The sequence below is a fragment of the Hipposideros armiger genome, unplaced genomic scaffold (genome assembly GCF_001890085.2).
Source record: "Hipposideros armiger isolate ML-2016 unplaced genomic scaffold, ASM189008v1 scaffold_487, whole genome shotgun sequence".
Taxonomy (NCBI): domain Eukaryota; kingdom Metazoa; phylum Chordata; class Mammalia; order Chiroptera; family Hipposideridae; genus Hipposideros; species Hipposideros armiger.
Genome location: NW_017731837.1, coordinates 93,053 through 113,731, shown reverse-complemented (window position 1 = coordinate 113,731; position 20,679 = coordinate 93,053). Strand labels below are relative to the sequence as shown.

The window sequence follows — 20,679 nt, the reverse complement described above, 5'->3', positions numbered from 1 at the left end:
ATCAGTTGTTGAAGGGACCATCCTTTCCTCATTGAGTATTCTTGCCTCCCTTGTCAAATATTGGCTGATTGTATATGCGTGGATTTATTTCTGGGCTCTTGATTCTGTTCATTTGGTCTATGCATCTGTTTTTATGCCAATATCATACCTTTGGATTATTATAGCTTTATAGTATAGTTTGAAATCAGGAAGCATGATGCCTCCAGCTTTATTCTTTTTTGTCAGGATTGCTTTGGCTGTTCAGGATTGTTTTGTGGTTCTATAGGAATTTTAGGACTGTTTTTACTACTTCTGTGAAAAATGCCCATAGAATTTTGATAGGGATTGTATTGAATCTATAGATCACTTTGAATAATGCTGTACTAAGCATGTTTCACGTGCTCAATAGCTACATATGGCTAGCAGCTACCATATCAGGCAGCACAGATAGAGAACATGTCATTGCAGAAAGTTCTCTTGGACAGTGGAAATAAAATTCTTACCTTCCATGAGATTTTGCTTCGTTAATATTTCTTATTATATTAAAATGCAGATGAACGCTTACTCATCCCTTTGTGTATCAGACCAGCAATTAGATCCTCCCATGAACTGGGCTTTGAGATCTAGGAATATGAAACATTGTATTTTCACCATTGCTAATGCAAAGAGCTGCCTCCCTCCTAATCGCTATTGTGCGAGAAGTATCAGAGAAGGCTTCCCTATGCCCCACTGTCCGTTGTGAAAATAAACATCAGAGTGTTAATGATACATCTCTGCCTAGTGCTATCTGGGATTCTGTTGGTGCTAAAGATATTTTTCATATCTTATTTTTGAACTCTTATAACCCTAACCCATTAAAACAAACTCTCCCCCTCTCTCCCTCCCAACCTCCCTGTCCCCCTCTCTTTCTCTTGAAATGATCCCTTGTGACTACAAACCACTCTTAGTAATCCCCTTAGAAGCTTTGGCTTCCTGAAGCCCCCATGCTGGGCTAAAATGACTTCACTATCAGCCCTTTGATCCCAATTATGTTGTGAGTCACAGTTGCCTTTTCTTTTAACCTAACTGGCTGCACGTGCAACTTTGGGGATCCATTTTCTTCCTCCAAACCAGCATTTGTCTGAGATTATTCATAGTTGATTGCTTTGGGTTGGCCTGATATGTTCATAGAATTGCTTCCTACTCAACTCTGTGCAATGATTGCTGGCGTTGGGCTCTTTTTCATAATGTCCTCATAAGTACGTAGTTCTCCTTCTAGCTTTATAGCAGGCTAGTCTCTGCTGTACCTTGACTCACCCATTTCCACTCAGGAAAGACATGAGTACTGTAATATTATTTGTACACAAGTTTTCACCACCCTCCTCGACTCTCCTCATGTAGATGTATGCTTATTGCTACAATTCGGAATTTCTGCACCAGTGGTCCTGCTTTATAGTTCCAATAGGAGTGTCCTTTGGAGAACTGTGATGGGAATATTACTCCTCAGACTTGCTGAATGTGGTGGACAGGAGCTTTGCCACACTGGGTGTCATCAAATCTTGGGTTGAGTAGTTGAGTGCCACCTCAGTGCCACATTCCAGAAGCCTGCCAAAGGCAATTGTCTGGGCTCTCTGATAAGGTTTTCTACTTGACTTGCAATGCTTGACAGCCTTCTGCAAAGATAACACATTTCAGTGACAGCTTTCAGCTTGATATCGCCAATGACAGGTTTTAGAGGAGTGTAGGGTTCACTCAATGCAAGTTGATTCATTACCTTTGTCTTCCAGAAGCTGATTATCAATCTCTGTCACTCTGCTAACTTCCCAGAGTGACCCACAACTTGTCGCACATCTGCAAGTGTATGCATTTTGTTTTAGCTACAGCCATCCAAACAGAAACACAGCTGTCTCCGGAATTTCAGAAGCACCACCTCTTGAGACATAGACATACATAAATCCTCGTTACTTCCCAAACTGTACTTATTACTGTGCAATTCATGACATCATACTAGATAGGACAATATCTCATAGTCTAAGATGATTCAACAGGAGTGGTGTTGTAAAACTGGCAACCATTTATAGGCAATTTTAAACAAGGACATGGAATTGTTTTTCTGTTTTTGTCTTGTTTTGCTTTGTTTTTTTTGAAGATTTCAATCTATTGCAATTTAGAAACTTAAGTTCAGAAATCAACCTGTGTTGTTCTGATTAGTTGTATTTTTTGGAGAAGCACAAAAGAAACTTCTTTCATTCTGCAATCCTTTAAAAGTGCAAGTGAGTTCATAAATTTTCCAGTATTTTAGAGAAATGAAAATTGAGTTGTTTTGTCTGTTATGCATGGATCATGTAAATGCAATTGAACAACAGCACACATACAGTGCAGGGTGCTGTGTGTCTAAGTTACAAGTCGGGGTTGATGATATCCACAGTCAATAGTATGGACAGGCAACCTGGATAATGTCAGTTAAAAAAACCCCACACCTATCATTGTACTGTGTAATGATACATTGTATCATTTTACCATTGGGGAAACTAGATCAAGGGGGCACAGCAGCTCTGTATTATTTCCTACAACTGAGCGTGAATTTAAAATTATCAGAATAAAGAAAACTTTAATTAGCAAAAGCCTCATGTCATAAGCCACATGGTCTGTCTTTGTTACAGTCACTCATTCAATTTAACTTATCTGCCTAGATGAAGAAAAAACTTCTTTAATCATTAATTTTTAAGCAACACATGTTTTACTTCTCCAAAAGTCTTTTCTTGAAACTTGTACTTTTAGAAATAAATTCAGGAAGGAGTATTTTTTTTTTTGGTGGAAATTTACAGACCACTTATCTGTAAAATAGACTGTCTTTTGGATATTAAACTATGAATATAGAAAGTTAATATTTAAAGCATCTTAGCACAGACAGTAACTTTCCCATAAAACAGTTTTAATGCTGAGAGTGTTATATATCCAATCCAGCATAATCAATAGAGGAAGTTGGTTGTATGTAGCCCACTTCTCAAAAGTTGTCTAGAATATCTTTACAAGACAGGTAACATCTCTTTATTTCTTCCTGAGGAGCCATAACTGTCTTTTGTGCCAGTTCTCATTTGACTTCATCTAAAGTTATTTCCCTTTCTTTCATTTTCATAGAATGAAAAGGTAATGCATTCATCAAGAACATTTCAAGATAATCTTGCTGCTTCTAGCATTAGCTTCTTGGTAAATGATCAGAGTTTAAGACTTAGATGGAAACTCTGATGTATCTTAATAAGCCATGGCCTCCTATGAATTTTAACCATTTGGGGGGCTTTTTTGTTGTAGCTTGTTTTTCCCACTACTTTTAATTTCATCCCACACCAGGAACAAATAGTACATGCATTTGTCATAATGCGTCTTACTTCCCTTTGTCTACTTTATATTTGTTTACTATGTATAGTTTTTTTTCTTTGCCTACATTTCCTCCTATTTATCTACATGTTCCACAGTGTCTGGCTTAGATGGTTTTAAGAAATAGTTGTTTAAACTAATAAAAGTTGGTGGATGGTGGGGAAACCAGGTGTAGCTAAGTAGGTCAGGAACCATGTCCTAATATGTTGTTGAGCCCATAAAATTTAGACAAGGTGTAGGAGGCTGTTGGGTCCACTTTATTTTCCTGTCTTTTGGATCTTTTATAGTGTAGTAGCACCCTAAGAACCCACACACTTAAGAAACGAACCACCTCGTTGCAGACTTATCTAAAGAGAAGTACAAAATCTTAACCTTCTCAGTCATTTCTATGCTTCTACATGCTAGTTCTCTAATTGAGCATGTGACCCCCTGCTCAGTGTAAAAGAAGCAGTTGACCATGGGGCTGCCAAGCAAATGTCTGACATTAAAAGAAACGCTGTTCTGTTGGTCACTGAAGTTCACAGCTCACGCTTACTGTTGCCTCATTGCTGCCTTAAGAATCTGTGTTCTGTCCCAAGGTGGGCGGGGAAACTGAGGCACGTCTGAGAGTCAGCTCCTGAATGCCATTACAAGCACCTTACAAGGCTTTTGTGGCGATCTTCAGGATGCTTGATTCCCTCCCAAATTGATGGACTTGAATGCTTAGCCCTCGCTCAGGATGTGATTGCTCAGTGCTAGCATGGTTGCCCAAGGATGTCATACGTGGAAAAGCCTTCAGTAATCTTGGTAAGGAAGTGTGTGTGTGTGTGTGTGTGTGTGTGTGTGTGTGTGTGTTCATGTTCGTGTGCAATCTTTCTGTTTGGGCTTTCTCTTTCTGTTTCTATTCTGTTGATGGTCTAAGTGTGGGTTTCTCCTTGTGTCTCCCCATGAGCTTTCACTTTTTTGCTGTTTCGTTCTCTCCCGCCTTTCTTATTACATCTCTTCCTTGAATTTCCCTTCCCTGTGGCATGTCTCTGTTTCTTACTTGTTTAGCCCCTTCCTCTTCTTTCTTCCTGTTTTCCTTCCTTATAGCTGTCCACAGATGAGAACCAAAGTTTTAAAAGTGATTTTATTTATTGTATTTATGGACTAGAGATTTCGGTGTTGAAGGTGAAAAACCCCTATCTATATCCCTGATCCTATTGATGGGGAGGGCCTGAGCAAGTGAAATCCATAGCGACTCCCCAAGCATATGTTCTTGGAGTTTCCAAATTGGCTTGATGCCAACTATGAAATTATTTTTATTCTGTCATCACCCACTCACACCTCAGTTCTAAAAGATCCTGGGCACTGAAGATGGACTAGATGGGGGTCCTCATTCCTGGATCACAGTTGTTTTTTTTTGCTCTGAGATTTGTTTGGTCATTTTGCTCACAAAGAAGCTGCCAAGCTTCCTGATTAAAAGCATACTATCTGCCCAAAAGACAGATGTTTGGAAACATGTGGGTGTTCAGCACCATTTACATTGGGCGTGCACAACCCTGACTTCATAATACCCTGTAGCACGTCTAGTTAGCTCAAGGTTGCCCAGAAGAGAAAATTTAATTTTAAAAAAGATCCATTCTTCTTTGGGGCATGCTAACTGTGCGTTGGTTCTTCAGTTTTTTAATTTTCCTGTTTCAAATGTTCACATTCCTAGGTTCCTTCATCCTGTAACTATTCACTCTGCCTGAACCCTGAAATTAGAGTTGGAGCTGGGTTTCTTTTTGGCAAGACACAGTATAAGCTTCATCTTTGCTAAGCTCCATTTCGTTTCTCTTATCCCCACAGACCCAGCCCCTACATTCAGGTGACAGAAACGAGTTTCTGTGTCGACACAAGTCTAATTTACCAATTATATAATGGGAAGACAGGTGCTGTTTTACACAGACTTATGTAAATTTTGAATTTTTTCTTTTAACTTTTTTTATTTTATTGGGGAACAGTGTGTTTTTCCAGGATCCATCAGCTCCAAGTTAAGTAGTTGTTTCCGTCTAGTTGTGGAGGGCGCAACTCAGTGGCCCATGTGGGGATCGATCTGGCAACTTTGGTGTTATGAGCACTGTGCTCTAACCAACTGAGCTAACTGGCCACCCCCTAAATTTTGAATTTTAAGGGTTATTTTAAAGCCCGCCTTTCTTTTTTAAGGCACAGAACCATGCTGGATTGTCATCTGTCATATCTTAGATGATTAAAGGGTCAACTAATCCACTTTTAGTAGTGAGTTAGTAGTGAGTTCACCGAGACCCAGGATAATCCCGTGAGGTGACATCTCTTGGATATCTGAGGTTGCTCCAAGCCAATGTGTCCAGTTTCTCTTTACTAGATGACTGCAGTAACCTCCTAACTTTTGTTTCTACTGACCACTTTTGCTTCCCTCCCAGGCCTTCTCTCAGTAGCTAGAACAATCTTATTTTCTTATCTGATTGTGTCTGTCTGCCTCGCCCTCTTTTTTTCTTGTTCTCTCTCTTGCTCTCACAACCCATATGAAGGTTTGTTGTTGTTGTTGTTTTTTCTTTCAACCATTTCTCTTGGGGATTAAGACAGACTGCTCACTGTCCTGCCTCATTCTCTAGTTCACACTCTGCTCTCTGAGCACCATTCACCCTGGCTTCCTACTTATTCTCCCTGCCACAGGGCCTTTGCATGAGCTTTCCCCCTGCTGTGTTCCCCTTTGTCAGCACTTCCCCAGGATGGCTTCTGGCACTCTCACCTCAGGTGATTGCATCAGTCCTTGGTGATGCCCCGTGCTGTCTTCTGCCTGTGGTTGGATGCTTACCTGTTACCGCTCACAGAAGCACGTTTGCTTCTGTTACTGGTTTAGTTACTGGGGCCTATCTTTGCCACTGACCATATACTGCATGAGGGCAGGTGCTGTGTCTGATTTACTTACCTTTTCTTCCCCAGTAATTATGGGGTAAATATTAGAAAAAATAAATGCCAGTGCCTATAGGGAAGTAAATAGAAGGCTGGAACTGGAGTTCGTGTGTCTTCACTTGCAGGCCAGAGTGTTTCGCTTTTCACCAGGGGCCCAGAAGGAACCCCCTGACGGACACCAGCTTTGCGGGTGGTCTGGGGGGTCCCACCATTAAGATCCAATAATGGTAGCCTCTCTCCATCTTATAGTGTTAAAAATTGGCCAGGATGGGGGGCAGTGGAGGTAAGATATTAAAAGCAGCTCATTTTCTCCCCCATCAATTTTTCTTTAACTTTTGGCACCTGCTGCTGTTTACTTAGATTTTGGTGTGAACATTTGTTTAGCCCAGCATTATATAGACATGTTGAGTTTACTTTGTAAACAGTTGGTGGGGCTCCTTCAAAGAATGCCAGGAGTGCCAGGTACTCAGTCATCCCTTCAAACTCAGGAGAAAACGAATTCCTTATCCCTGGTGTGAGTCCTACCTGCCCTTCCATGATGGGGAGCCCCAGACACAGGGGCATCTGAAAGCTGTGGCTCCTCTCCTAGAGTAATAACCTTTATAAACAACACTTACACAATGTAGTCTTTATGCTGTAATGTCCTGTATGAATTACTGTTCTGAGCATTCTTCATATGTCAGCCTTTGTGATCTCATAACAAACCTGTGAAGTTCTCTTGTCTTATTCCAGTTTTATAGATCAGGAACTGATGCACCGTGGAGAGCAGTAACTTTCCCACAACTGAACAATGGCCAATCTAGACTCACATTCAGACTCACCAGCTCTAGGGTCCAGCTCTCTCTCTCTGTATATGTTCCCATACTTCCTGTATCAGGAGGGTCAGACCGCAGGGGCTGTGGTTGGCTATTGCATTGGACTTTGGCCTGTTGGTTAAGAAACCCGGACTTGTAGCCCCCAGCTCTTTCCACTCCATCCATCATTCTGCTTTGATTTAATCACAATCCATACTAGCAGTTCAGTAGCCAGAAGGCCTGGCTCTAGAAAGTCCACTCCTATGTACTTTTCCTGCTTTACCCTTCAATCCCATCATTCTCCAGTGTTTAGCTGTTGCTTATTACCTTCCCAACTGTCACTTTATCCAAGTTCAACTCTTCCTGCTATTGTTTTAAAATTTAGATTAAAATTCATATATTTATTTATTATTATGGTATTACTTACTTACTGTTTTCTCTCAATCAACTCACTTTATTTTAAATAAACAAGTTGGTTTTAGAAGAACTTTTTACACCATAATGGAAAGATCTGTGCTATTTGACATGGATAGACTGATGTTAAAAACAAAACAAAACAAAACAAAACTCTATAATCTGGGCTGGCCGATTGGCACGTTGGTTAAGAGCTGGCTTGGGTCGCCAGCTCTGAGCAGCAGGACCCCAGTTCAGATCCCACATGTGGGCCAGTGACACTGCCCTCTACAGTTAAGATGGTGAACAACAGCTCAACCTGGAGCTGGGCTGCCATGAGTCACTGGTATCGGTGTAGGCTGCAGTCCCTGCTGCAATGGGCTGCCATAAGCTACCGTGAGTGGCTGGCAGCCAGCATGAACGGCTGGTAGTCAACGTGAGCGGCCGTCCAATGACTGGCGACCAACTGCCTCACCCGGGAAGAGCGCAATGATCACAATACGAACATGGGCCAGTTAAGCGACGTCCTCCACAACTAGACTGAAGAACAAAAGGACAGCAACTTGTCTGTTCTTCTTCTCCGATTCCCCAGCGCTGTTCCCCTCCCCCAATAAAATCCTAAAAGAAAAACTCTATAATCTATGAAAATAAACCCAAGTTACCAAAGTTATTAAACTCTAGCATAATACTTACTCTTGTGTAAAAGGAGGAAATGACTATCAAGCTAGTGAGGAGGGCATATTTGCACCAAACTGAGATTTTATTGTCAAAGATGTGACCAAAGGATAGAAATAATCAAGAAAAAGGACAGTCATTTTTCAGTGTTTTAGTGAACTCAAAGCTCGTACTCAACACTTAAGGTCTCCTCCCAAGTGTTAGAGCCACACCTACCCTGGCTGTTGTCCCTGCCCAATACACCTTTTATTTATGGGCAGGTCAGTATTGCTTTAAAATTGAACTCTGTCTGAAAATAGAGCACTATACCTGTGTGGTCGCTCTTCTCTGCTGCACTTGAGCTCCATCCGTGTTTGTAGAAATGAGTTTGACAATAACTGACACTGAGTGTGCACATGCTGAATTCCTGGCACTGTGTTAAATGCTTTTCGTCTGTGATTTCCTTCAGGTGTCCAAGCAGCCTTGTCAGGCTGGCCCCATTTGAACAATAGTGGAAACTGAGGCACAGAGAAATGGAGTAACTTGCCCAAGATCACAGCACTGTTATGTGACAGAATGGGATTCCAACCCAAACCTGTCCATCTCTTGAGCTCCTGGCTCTTAATGCATTCTGTATTTTGCAGTGACTACATTTGGTGCATCTTGTTTTGAAACAGAGCCGTTGTTATCAGTGGTCATCAGAAAATTGTTCCATGATAGCTAGGAAAGTTCTCTCTTCCAAATTTTATGTGTAAATAAAAATATAAGCCACTTTCGGAAGGGAGGTGCATGCGTGTAGCATGCTGTGTGCTCTAGAGAGAAATACTGTAAAATGAAAAATGAGATTAATGTTTCAGATTGTACAGTTTCCTAATTATGCTTTTAATTATTCATATAAAACAAGTAAAATGACCCCTGACAGAGAAATAAATGATTTAGGTAAAATCAAATATTTATAAGATGCTGGGAGTCCTGGGTGTGTTGTAACAGATGCACTCAAAATGCTTTGTTTTCGTCCTTTCAAATGTAAAATAATATGTATAAAATTTATAACAGGCTGAGTGTAATCAATAGCATTTAAGACACTTCTGAGCTAATTCATAGGTATTTTGATTTTGGACTTAAAGGTATTTGAGTGGTTTAATTTAATATTTTATCTTCTAAAATATATTGTATTTTAGAGATCACCAATGATATCCCCACCCTCTTGTCTCGATATTTTTTAGTGGTTGAAAACAAAAAATAAAAAGGGGAATAATATTCCATGACACGTGAAAATTATATTTAAATTTCAGTGTGGATAAATAAAGTTTTATACGCATAGCCTGACCCATTCATGTATGTATTGTGTTTCGCTGCTTTTGTGCTACAAAGACTAACTGAGCTGAGTAGTTGCATCGGAACCATAGGACCCACAAAGCCTTAACCATGTGCTGTCTCACCCTTTACAGAAAAAGTTTTCCAACGCTTGTTCTAAAACTTGCCTAGCACACAATAAAGATGGGAAATGCCATAGTAGCATGTTTAGTCAGAGTAAGAAACACTTGCTTTTACTTTATTTTATCCTTTAATTAGCTGTCCCACTAATTGAACATTTATTGTATATTTTCAAAAGTTCGAGAAAAACTGCCTTTTGGATGCAATAAAGAGGGATTATTTATATGAACATGGTTCCTTCACTTGCTTTTAATCCTTCCTTTATATAGAGAAGTGTTTAAGATAATTGCATTGTTTTAGAAATAGGTTATTAGTCTAGTCCTTATGTTTTACGGAGACCTAATTTTCATGCAGGATTTTTCTGTAAAGCTTGAACTGGAATTTCTTTAGGAGAGGACACAATTAGGATAGAAAAGCTTTTCCTTGGTGTCAGTAAACTTGGCTTTTGATCAGGAATCATTCAGTGTATTCATTGGCATCTCACATTTATTTAGCAACCAATAAGTGTTTGTTGAATGAATGAATGAATTCACCTTAGAAAGCAAAATTGAGGGGGGGATGGAATCACTTACATAAAGTCTGTTTTTTAGGCATTTGGATAGTAACATTCCTTTTGGAAAACCTAATTTTCTGTTAGTACAAGTCAAGTTATTCTTGATTTCTCATTCCCATGTTTCAAGGTAGAGGGGTGTGTTCTTGAAATTTAGGGTTTGAATTGATTGAGGTTCCCTATGGACATTGTGGACACTCTTACGTGTTCTTTCGGATAGGCCAAGGGAATTTTCTTAAACTTGGAATGAATAGAAACAGTAAAGTAAATCTAGTTATCTGCAGTTACTTGAGTGACTTAATGAGTAGAATTTTCACTGCATTTTTTCCTGGGCACCATTCACCATTTTCAAATATGATGAATGCAATACTCAATCCCTGCTGCCTTGTCAGTGTTTTTGCCAAGAACCTGCACATTTTATTTTCTGATATCTTGCTTCAGTTTTCTGATAAAAACAACATGCCTCTCACATCTGCCTTACATTACATATTTCCCATCTTGGGGTAGTAGCCCCAGGAATGTCATTCTCCAAATAACTTTGATTATCAAGAAGATTGAGGAGACCCTGATTCAGTGACTTACTCTGTCATTGTCCCCAGTGGTTTCCATCTGTTAAATGGATATGAAATTCTGAGACCATTCCCTGGGAATTTTCATGATTTAGAGTCAACTGGTGCTTGAGAGCATTCTGCAACTAGAATGTGCTAATTTATTCAAACTAGTTTTTGACTTGTTTTTTAGCAGGTATGTAAGGAAATAATTCACATCACGCAATCATGAACTTTATCTGAAGCAACATAAATCTTTCAATTTTGTTTTGAAACTCACTTTATTTCCCCCCCCCTTCCATTTTACACAGTTGCCATCCTTCTAAAGGACGACTATTTTGTCAGCGGTGCTGGCCTCCCTGGCAGATTCAAGGCTGAGAAGGTAGAATTTCACTGGGGCCACAGCAACGGCTCCGCGGGCTCTGAACACAGCATCAACGGCAGGCGGTTTCCTGTTGAGGTAAGAGAAACTTAAGATGTCAAAGTGCAGCTGTGCGTTGGGTCTTTACATTAATGAGATGCTTTGTCTTTACTGCCAGTCATTTTGCAAATCAAACTCATACCGTCCCTACCTTTGCCTTTGGAAATCTTTTATGTACACACAACATAACAGGTGAATATCCATCCTCAAGTTTCTCGTCTTTGTTTACCTGGAGAAGAATGTAGACATCACGGACATCATGGTTTTAGTAGGTTCACCTCTGGTCACTGATTTTCAAGTATTTGTTTCATTTGACGGGTTTTCTTTTCCCTCTCGATTTCTGAAACCCTGCTTTTTAAAGGTGAAATTCTGTATGAAACTCAGATGACTTTATTTTCACCCTTTAGAAAAGAGAAAAGTTAGTTGGTACATAAAGAACAGCCTCAGAGCATTCTCCCAGTAGGGAAGCTGTTTTGAGGTTTGTTGGCTCCTGTGAGCTGATGAAAAAGAGTACTTGGTCATTGGTGGTATGACTCCTTGGTAACTTTGCTGAGATTGATAGTGATACTTTGCCTCCCATGTATCAATTTTCAGAAAGATCCGTGCTGCTATACAGAAGAAAGGTGTGGGTGCAGTAGGTCACGTGTATCTTTTTAGTGAAGGACGGAGGGGTGAAGAGCAGGTCCCCAGACTCCTTTATGAGTGCTGGATGGGGACAGAACACCCCTTCCATCGCTAAACTTATTTTTACCTTTCATCGTGATTAGGACGTGAAAATTCTTTTGTTCGGACACACTTGTTTGCTGATTGTTTGGTTCTCCATGTGGTCAGCTTTACAGATTCATGGAAGAGCAGGATGGGTGTACATTCAAGCCTATGGTTGGACTTGAGTATGGAGTGACAGCTCGTAGTGTTTTATAACTTCTATTAAGTCATGACCTACTTTGATAATCTGATGAATACTTGAGACCTCCCCTTCTTAGAGGAAATACATGTATGTACACACAGATTGGCACATCATTTATAGGATTTCCTCCCTTACCCTAGCTCCGCAAGGCCATTCACGGAATCTTTAGGCTTCCTCAGACCTTAGGGGACGATCCCTACAAGATGAGAAAAATCAGTAAATCAGTTTGTTTGTAGACACCCATATTCACAGATAGATTTGTTTCTTATCTGTAATTACTGGAGAAACCAGAAATCTAAGAAGATGCTTCATATTTTTTCTTGTGTAGCTGAGAAATTCTCAGTATGAAAATTCTTCTCAAATGAGGATTCATCTATCTGTGGGACTTCCTGTCCTACTCACACTAATTCTAAGTCTCTTGAGGAGGGTTTTTCTAAATGGTCTCTTCTCCTCCCTTTACATGGAAGGAATGGATCATTTCTTAGAAGTCTTACTCTCTTTGTACTTGGAAAACTTGATTCCTAGAAGCGAGTTTGCATCATGTTTTTAGGTTTGGGTTTTCCCTTCTGTTCTTGCTGGCGGGTTCCCCTGGACAGTGTGAGTGGAAGGGATGGTTTGTATCCAGCTAGCTTTGCTCTAAAGCCTCTTTATCTTAGAATTGGATTGCTGTTTGTTCAGTTGGTGTTGTTCTGGACAAAAGACCTGAGGTTGAAAGTTTGAAAACTTATTTTGGCTGCCACCTTGGAAAAGAAGAACTCGAGCTGGGAGCTAGGAACTTGCGCCTCATTTATAATCACATTCTCTCATGCCAAGACGGGCCTGTCTTCTCCTCCCATTTGATCCTGGAAAAATACATAGACTAGATGCATGTTCTTTAGGGACCTTATTACTTTAAGTGAATATTTCAGTTTTCTTTTACTCAAAGTGTGCCATGAAATTCAGAAGCTAATGAGAAACGGCAGCTACAACGCCCAGGCTTATGGTTGGACCACGTTATTTGAATTTATTTCTTTTAAGTAATGTCAGATGGTAAGGCTGCTTATATTAATTGGGTTTCTCATCTAAGCCCATCTGGTTCATAGCTTCTTTTTTTTTTTAATGTGATAAACATGTTACTTAGTGGATACACATAGAGGCACTTGAATTTCAGAGATCAAAGGTAACAGGATCAAACTTAACTTTAAAATATGAACATAAAAGTTGCTCATTTTTGCCCAAAACATGTCTGTAATACTTTATGTTCAATTGCTTTATTTGAGCTCTTTATCAATACCAGCTCTCCCTGAGATTTTTGTACTCTTTGAACATCTCAGACTTGGTTTATTTCTTTTTATATAATTACATTGTTTTCCAAGAAATTAAAACAAAGGTAAGATAATGTATCAGGTAGTAATTTATCAGCATTTTAGGTATTGTGTATTTGTCTCGTGTACTGTGTCAGAGAAGAGTCATAGTTGAAAATTGCACTATGACTGGTAGAACACAGCGTTGTTTTCAACTGGTGACAGTGTGTCAACCCCCCCCCCCTTCCCGGGGACATTAGGCATTGTCTGGGGACATTTTTGGTTGTCCCTGTTGTGGGCGGTGGTACGCTCCTAGCATCTAGTGGGTAGAGGCTAGGGATGCTGCTAAACATCCCAGTTCATAGGACAGCCCCCCGCTGCAAAGAATGATCTTGCCCAAAATGTTACTGTTGTGAGACTCTGGAGTAGAGAAAGCACTGTGTTTAGTGGCATGGAGCCTTCCTTTATTCGGGTGGCATTGTTTTAAGTACATTTGAATAATGAGGACTTAGAGCTTGAGGAGCTGTTCCTTTCTCTTGTGGTTTTTAGGGAGGAAATGTACCTTGCCTTATGGGTAAGAGCACTGCTGGCCTTATGGGTAAGAGCACTGCTGGTCCTGGTTCCTTTAGATTCCTCTGAAGGTAAAGTCATGATATTGGATATTTCAACAGCTGCCTGAGTGCGTCAGCTCTGCAGGTGGAATTTTAAGCATATGCCCCACAAGAACCTGGATCTGCTCCCTGAGGGTAAATTGCGACAAACTCAATTTTGTAGGTTTTCTGCTTCCCAGGAATTCTTTGAGGTCATCTACAACTTTGTACACATCCAGAAATTAGACCTCTCCACATTTTCCTGGCTGCAATCCTAGACTCGGTCTTGTAGTTCCTACACTTAAAAACATCCAGCCTAATAGAAAAATAAATGTCCTTGTCAAAACAAAACCAAAGCCCTACAATCGCCAGCATTCTTTACAGCTCCATTGAAGTTAGGAAAGAAAGTTGGAAGCAGATTACCATGCCATGCCTAGGAGACTAAACCCAGTTTGGATCCTCAGATGTCCTCACCTCCTGTTATTCAGGTTTATTCCTTGCCTAGCACCAATTTTTTCTTGAGTGCCTTTTGTCAGTGTAGGTGCTGATCAGTGAAGGTGAGCTGGAAGACCTCTATGGAGACATGTTAATTAAGATACAAGATGTTTATTAAGCAGTATTTTCTAAAATGGAAGGGATGAATTGGAGCCTGCTTTTAATAGAACAGGGAAATGCAAAGACCCTGAGGCAGGTGAGTCTTAGTAACTTTAAGGAGTAAAGAGGGACCAGTGGGGGTTTTGATAGGCAGGGTATTGCCCTGCTTCCGGGAGTCCACACTTTAATCCTGAAACCTGTGAATATATTACTTTACATGACAAAAGGGACTTTGCAGATATGATTCAGTGACTTTAAAGTCAGGAATCAGGGTATTCTAGTGCAGGGGTTGGCAAACTTTTGAGACAGAAGAGCCAATCCTGTTTTGCGACACTTATAAAACAAATGAAATCACCATTATGTGAATAATATTCTTTAAAAATTTTATAAGTGAAACTATGATAGATTTATTTTCATTTTCGATTTTACTTCAGAGCCACATGTACGTCGCGAGCCACAGTTCGCCGACCCCTGTTTTAGTGATTAAAACACTGGAATCAGAGTGTCCTGTTCTAGTTCTTCCATGGCTACTCAACTTTGTGTTGTCTATCTCATCACAGTTAGGACGGCTTCTAGCCTATCCTAAATTTCCTGCCTATCCCATACTCTTTCCCTGTTCTGTGATTGGTCATTTAAGTAAACGTTCCTGTAACACTGATAGGGATTGAATCATTCAGTGTTTCCACTAATAACCAAAGGTGGAGTTAACGCAAAGAGAAAGCTCCACATAAAAACTCTGCGTGCTCCATTACAGCGCAGGTTCATTGCATGTTTGTTGTCTGTGGTAATTAAAATCTTGTTTATTACAATAAGAGATCGCAGGAGTTGTTGATTCAGACTTATTGGTGCTTTATGAGTTGAAGTCTTCAGTAAGCTTAACTGATCCAAATTGATTGTGTGTGCCCGTTCCAGTGAAACCCACAGCTGGTTCATTTCAGCTCTGTCTAGAGCATCTTAGCAAGTGAATAGAGGCAAAGACATTTTCCCTAATACATACCAAGTATGCATAGCCATATGGTGCAGGTCTGCAATCTCTTAGCGGAAACCCTTGAGGCCAGATGTTTTAGAATTCGGAATCTCCTTTTTAGAAAGGTATTAGGTGCATATGCCGTTTTATTACAGAGGACAGGTAGGATCTGAGACTATACATACCCCTAGGATATATTGATATTTCTGCAACATGAAGATGAATAGTCACACTAAGTAGGAAACGTCAATATTCTAAATAGCGTTTCACCTCTTCACATCAGGTTTTACCACTAAATTACTTTTTTGCACCAAAATCATAAATAGCAACAATAACAAAATACCTTTTGTCCTAGAAGCTTTTGAGATTTCATGATCACTGATGAAGGACTGATGGACCTGGGTTTGAAAATCTGGTTCCATAGCATGGCACCACTGATTTATGTCCCAAAGAGCATGGGTTAGTTACAGCCATGCCACAAGCACACTGAATTATTTGTCTGCCTGGTAGGCTAGATGTGTCCAGGCACTACTCTCATCTTCCTCCCTGCTATGTTGTGACATTGTACAAAATTCTTAGTCAAAGTTAAGGTTTGTCCAGGGGCAGAAAGCTGCTAGTCTTCGGCTGACCTTGTTCTGTGATTCATTTCTACGTTAACATTCTGTTTGGGTCCACAGCCGTATTTTTTGTGAAAGGGATCGTGGGTCTTCCCGTGTTTCTGCTATATTCTGATTAGACTGTTATCTTGCACTGGGCTCCTAGGTTGTGTGCCGAGTGCTCTGCCTCTACCTTCCTTCTACCAGGTGAGCTCATGCACTCATGACACACACAAAGGTGTCACATAGTATCACCCTCTCTACACTCATGCAAGCATGGCGGGCTACTACACAACTCACCTGTGGACCCATTAAGCCGGAGGCTGAGCTCCCACACTGATCCCTGGTGTCAGTAACCTGGTGTTCTAGAATATTCAGTTGGGCTAACACTTCTTTATGTATTGCTTCCTTGCTGCTGGAAGTGAATTTAACCATACGAAATGCCTTCTTGAAGATTCATTTTATACATTGGCATGTTAAAGCCTTTGAAGAGTCCTCTGTTTATCTTTAACTCAGAGTTTTTCCAAACTTATATGACCACTGCCTCTCTCCTTTTTTCATGTAAGTTAGTAATATCCATCTTTTGGAAATGAGGCTTATATCTTTCTCTTCTCCTTTAGCCCATATTCCTTATAAGAAATGGAGTCCTGTTCAAATAAATGTTTGCAGAAGACACAGTGATGACTTGGGTTTTAAATATCTTGAAAATTATAAAACCAACTTGCTTGTTCACCAAACAATTGTTCAGTGTCTTTGTGAATTTGACACTATCTTGATTTGTCATGAGAGAGAGAACTGCCATTAACAAGGATTGTCATTAAAGGGAGATTGAGCACTTTCTATGAAAAATTACTTTTGTAATATCACACATTTTCTTCTGCCCTGCCTTGTCCTTTACTTAAATTCCTGGAGTTGTTGCAGGTTCTCTGAAACATTACTTTGTTCATAGAGAGGCCTATGTCAATGGAGCTCAACACACTGTTCGTTTTCCTTGTTCTGCCCCCTCATGGAGCACTGGGATGTTAGTGATTGTTCTGCGGTTATCGGGTGTTTGCTGTTCTGTGGTGTAGTCAATCATGTTTACCTCTGCAGTGACTTCCACCAAATTGCAAGGGAATTGGTTGAAAATTAATTAATGCCTTTATTGAAATAAAGATTTCATTTCAGAGCAGAATGTTTCATCCTTTACTAGTGAAATATTTCATTTCCATCTGGCTGATCTTTTTTATGTGTGTGTCCTGTGTTAATTAAGAAGAACATTTGAGCAGGCCCCAGTACTTAGAGTATGCTCAGTGGGGAAGTTAAGGTCTGGCTGTACAAAGCTGGGGAGAACAGGTTTTGTGAGGTAAAAGCAACCTTGGTCTCTGGTGTGGTAAATCTCTGTGAAGTCTGACAGTCCTCACCATGCACAGCCGTCCTTCGATGTGAACTTAGCTCAGGGCTGTTTGCTGGTGTGTCACTGACATGTGGCGTGCTGATAACTGACTGAATCATACTGAGAATTACAGACAAGCAGATAACACTCTCTAAAGTGAAAACCTTCTGAAATTGGAGATACTCTTCCATATAGAAACTTGATGACTTGAGGGGTCCCTCAGACTACCAAAGAGAAGGCTTAGGGTGGCAGCGATGGTGTTGGAACAGTTGTGGGGGTTTTAACTGTAACAATTATACTGGAGACACCATTTAATAAGCATTATCTGTGTCAGTTACCTCATTTAATTTTCCCATCAGCCTTATGAGAGAGATGCTCTTACAATACCCATCTTGAAGATGGGACAACTGAGCTTCTGGGAAGTAATGGTGTCAGCTGAGGCTTACTGGTAGTACTCCAGGAATCGAAGCTCCAGTGTCTCCAAAATCTGAACCAGCATTCTTTTTGTTTAATAAGTTATTTTGTTGTTCTGCTTGTCATTTTGTTGTTGTTGTTGTTTGTTTTGTTTTCTTTAAATTGTTCTTAGAATCACCAATGCAGTGGGAATTTTAACTGCTGTTTGTTGTATAACAGGAAGGAAAAAACATCAGAGGGCATCAATTGATCAGAGATGGTTGAAACAGTAGTAATACATACCGAGAGGAGAGGGGAAGGGAACAGAAAATGAGATCGGCTCTTTGCTTACAGATATAGGTAGAAAACTACACATTTGTCTGGATTGACCACTTCAGTTTATTTTTAATCACATAGAGCAACACTATCTGATAGAAAATATAATGTGAGCCATACACTGTAATTAAAACTTTTTGGCAGCCACATTAAAAGAGGTAAAAAGAAACAAGTGATTGTATTTAATTTTAATAATTTATTTTATTTTATACAATTTATATAATTGTTATAAACTCAGTTAAAAACTAAGTGATTTTAATAATCTGTGTTCACCCTAATACACTGAAATATTATATTACTGTTTCAACATGTAATCAATATAAAATTTATTACTGGGATATCTCACATTCTATTTTTTGTAATATCTTTGAAATCTGGTGTGTATTTTATACTTACAGCATATCTCGATGTGGACTGGCCACAGTTCAAATGCCCAATAGCTGGGTAGCCAGTGGCTACTGTACTGAAAAATGCAGACTTATGGGCTCCAGCTCACACTAAGGGAATTTAGAAAATAAACTCTCCAAAAGGCTAAAAATTCTTTAGGAGGAATTTTTATACTGTGGTAATTATTGCACTTTTTCTCTTCCAACAAAGACATATATAGAGTACTTCAGTTTTGCACTGGGATCTGACATGGCTGTTGAAAACCTTCACCTAGGGGTGGTATAGGCTTTATTCTTTATAAGCTTTAAGTTTTCTATCTATCTATCTATCTATCTATCTATCTATCTATCTATCTATCTATCTATCATCTTTCTTTCTTTCTTTACAACATTTGTTCCTGGGGCTTTGAACACTATTTTTCCCTGAATCTACTTCCAAGCTGGGGAACTCAAGCTGGCTGGGGAGCCCTTTGTGCACTAAAGGTACCTCGGGCGGCTGGGTCAGGTGTATTTATGGTAAGTTCAGGTCAAGGAGATTTATGGGCAAATGGCTCAGAAACGCCCTTCCCCCTACTATTTTTTTTTTGTCCCGTCAACATTTGAGCAGGAAGGTTTGAAGCCATCTTAAATCTAAAGGCTTTAGCAAGTTCTTTAGTGTCACCATCATTCAGAAAGGATAGTCAGAAAGATTTATAAGGAATTGAAAGAAGTCAAGATTGAAAGAAAGTCTATTTCCCCTCCCCATTCAGTCCCCAGCACAGAATGTCACAATGCACGCCTGTAATGGAATAGGGAGGAAATTCCTGAAGCATCCCTCTGGATTGCGTGGCCTGGCACTGTGTTGAACACAGATATTGCTCTGGGTACATTTACTGCGATATATAGAGACCAGCTGGGCAAATTCACCAGAACCATGTTTTATTTAAAGATATAAATTTTCTCTCTTGAATGTTTGAGGATGTCTTAGAAGACAGGGCTTTAAAACTTTGGTTAATACATTGGAGATATTTGGTTTAATAGTAAAATAATAACCTCTTAATCCCAACTCTTACTATACAGGTAGAGCTTTGGTTTCTGAATCTTCCTATTAAAACCTTTACTGTGTTGGTTTATGAAGTTCACTATTTCAAGGAATGTTCTTAGTTTATGCCTCAGTGTTCACCCCAAGGCTCGGGGTGAAAGAAAATTCATCCCATAACCTGATATTTCTCAGCCTGCATCTGCCTATGAATTTGCTCCTCTCTCTCTCCCTCTTTCTCTTTTTTCACCACTTTATTTATATTTAGTTATTGTCAGGGTAAATGAGGGCTGGAATATCCTAACCATACATATGTGCTCCCAATATATTTTCTGGATTCTTGTTAGCCCATCGGAATGCTCTACGTAAAAAGTGATGTGTGGTCAGATATACCTATTTAGGAAATGCTGCATAATATGTCTTCCTCTTATAGCTTGATAACAGGCTAATAGTAAAATTCTTGAGAAATAGTCCAGTAGAGAAACCTGCTTAGGGCCGGCCAAGTGGCGCGTTGGTTAAGAGTTGGCTTGGGATGCCAGCTCTGAGCAGCAGGGCCCCGGTTTGGATCCCACATATGAGGGCCAGTGACACTGCCCTCTACAGCTAAGATGCTGAACAACAGCTTGACCTGGAGCTGGGCTGCTGTGAGTCTCCGGTGATGGTGTAGGTTGCAGTGGGGCCGGCTGGCAGCGGGCGTGAGCTTTCGTCAGCCACCGTTGAGTGGCCATCCAATGGCCAGCGAGCGACTGCCTCACCTGGGAAGAGCGCAATGATAATACCGACATGAGCCAATGAAGCAACGTCCTCCACAACTAGACTGAACAACAACGACAGCAATTTGTCTGTTCCCCTTCCCCAATTCCCCAATGCTGTTCTCCTCCCCCAATTCCCCAATTAAAAAAATTAAAAAAAAAAAAGAAACCTGCTTAATTTTCCTTGTACTAGGAATCTTGCAAACTCAATTGGCCGTGAAACTGTTTTTATTTATATATCCTGAGAGACTAATGATGAGGAGAATACACAGGGGAAATGCTGCCCCAAGCAGTCCAGTAGAGAGCCCCTTTCCATGCCCTGATGCTATGTAATATATTTAAATTACTTCCTTACACTGGTCTTCGGTTTCTAAATGATCAACAGCATTTGTTCATTCAGTTCATTAACAGATCCTTTCCTCGGTGGGACACCTAGTGCCCTGACCTCAAGGGA

The 20,679-nt window shown here is 40.2% G+C and overlaps 1 protein-coding gene across 1 annotated transcript in view; it reads left to right on the top strand.

The window, feature by feature from the left end:
* The window catches only part of LOC109395835 (receptor-type tyrosine-protein phosphatase gamma-like), a gene marked incomplete at its 3' end in the record, with an annotated part of 531,517 nt that overhangs the window by 445,622 nt on the left and 65,216 nt on the right, over positions 1–20,679 (top strand). Inside the window, exon 4 of the mRNA XM_019667172.1 lies at positions 10,919–11,067. Within this exon, the coding sequence (XP_019522717.1) occupies positions 10,919–11,067 (149 nt within the window). The remainder of the gene's footprint in view (positions 1–10,918; positions 11,068–20,679) is intronic.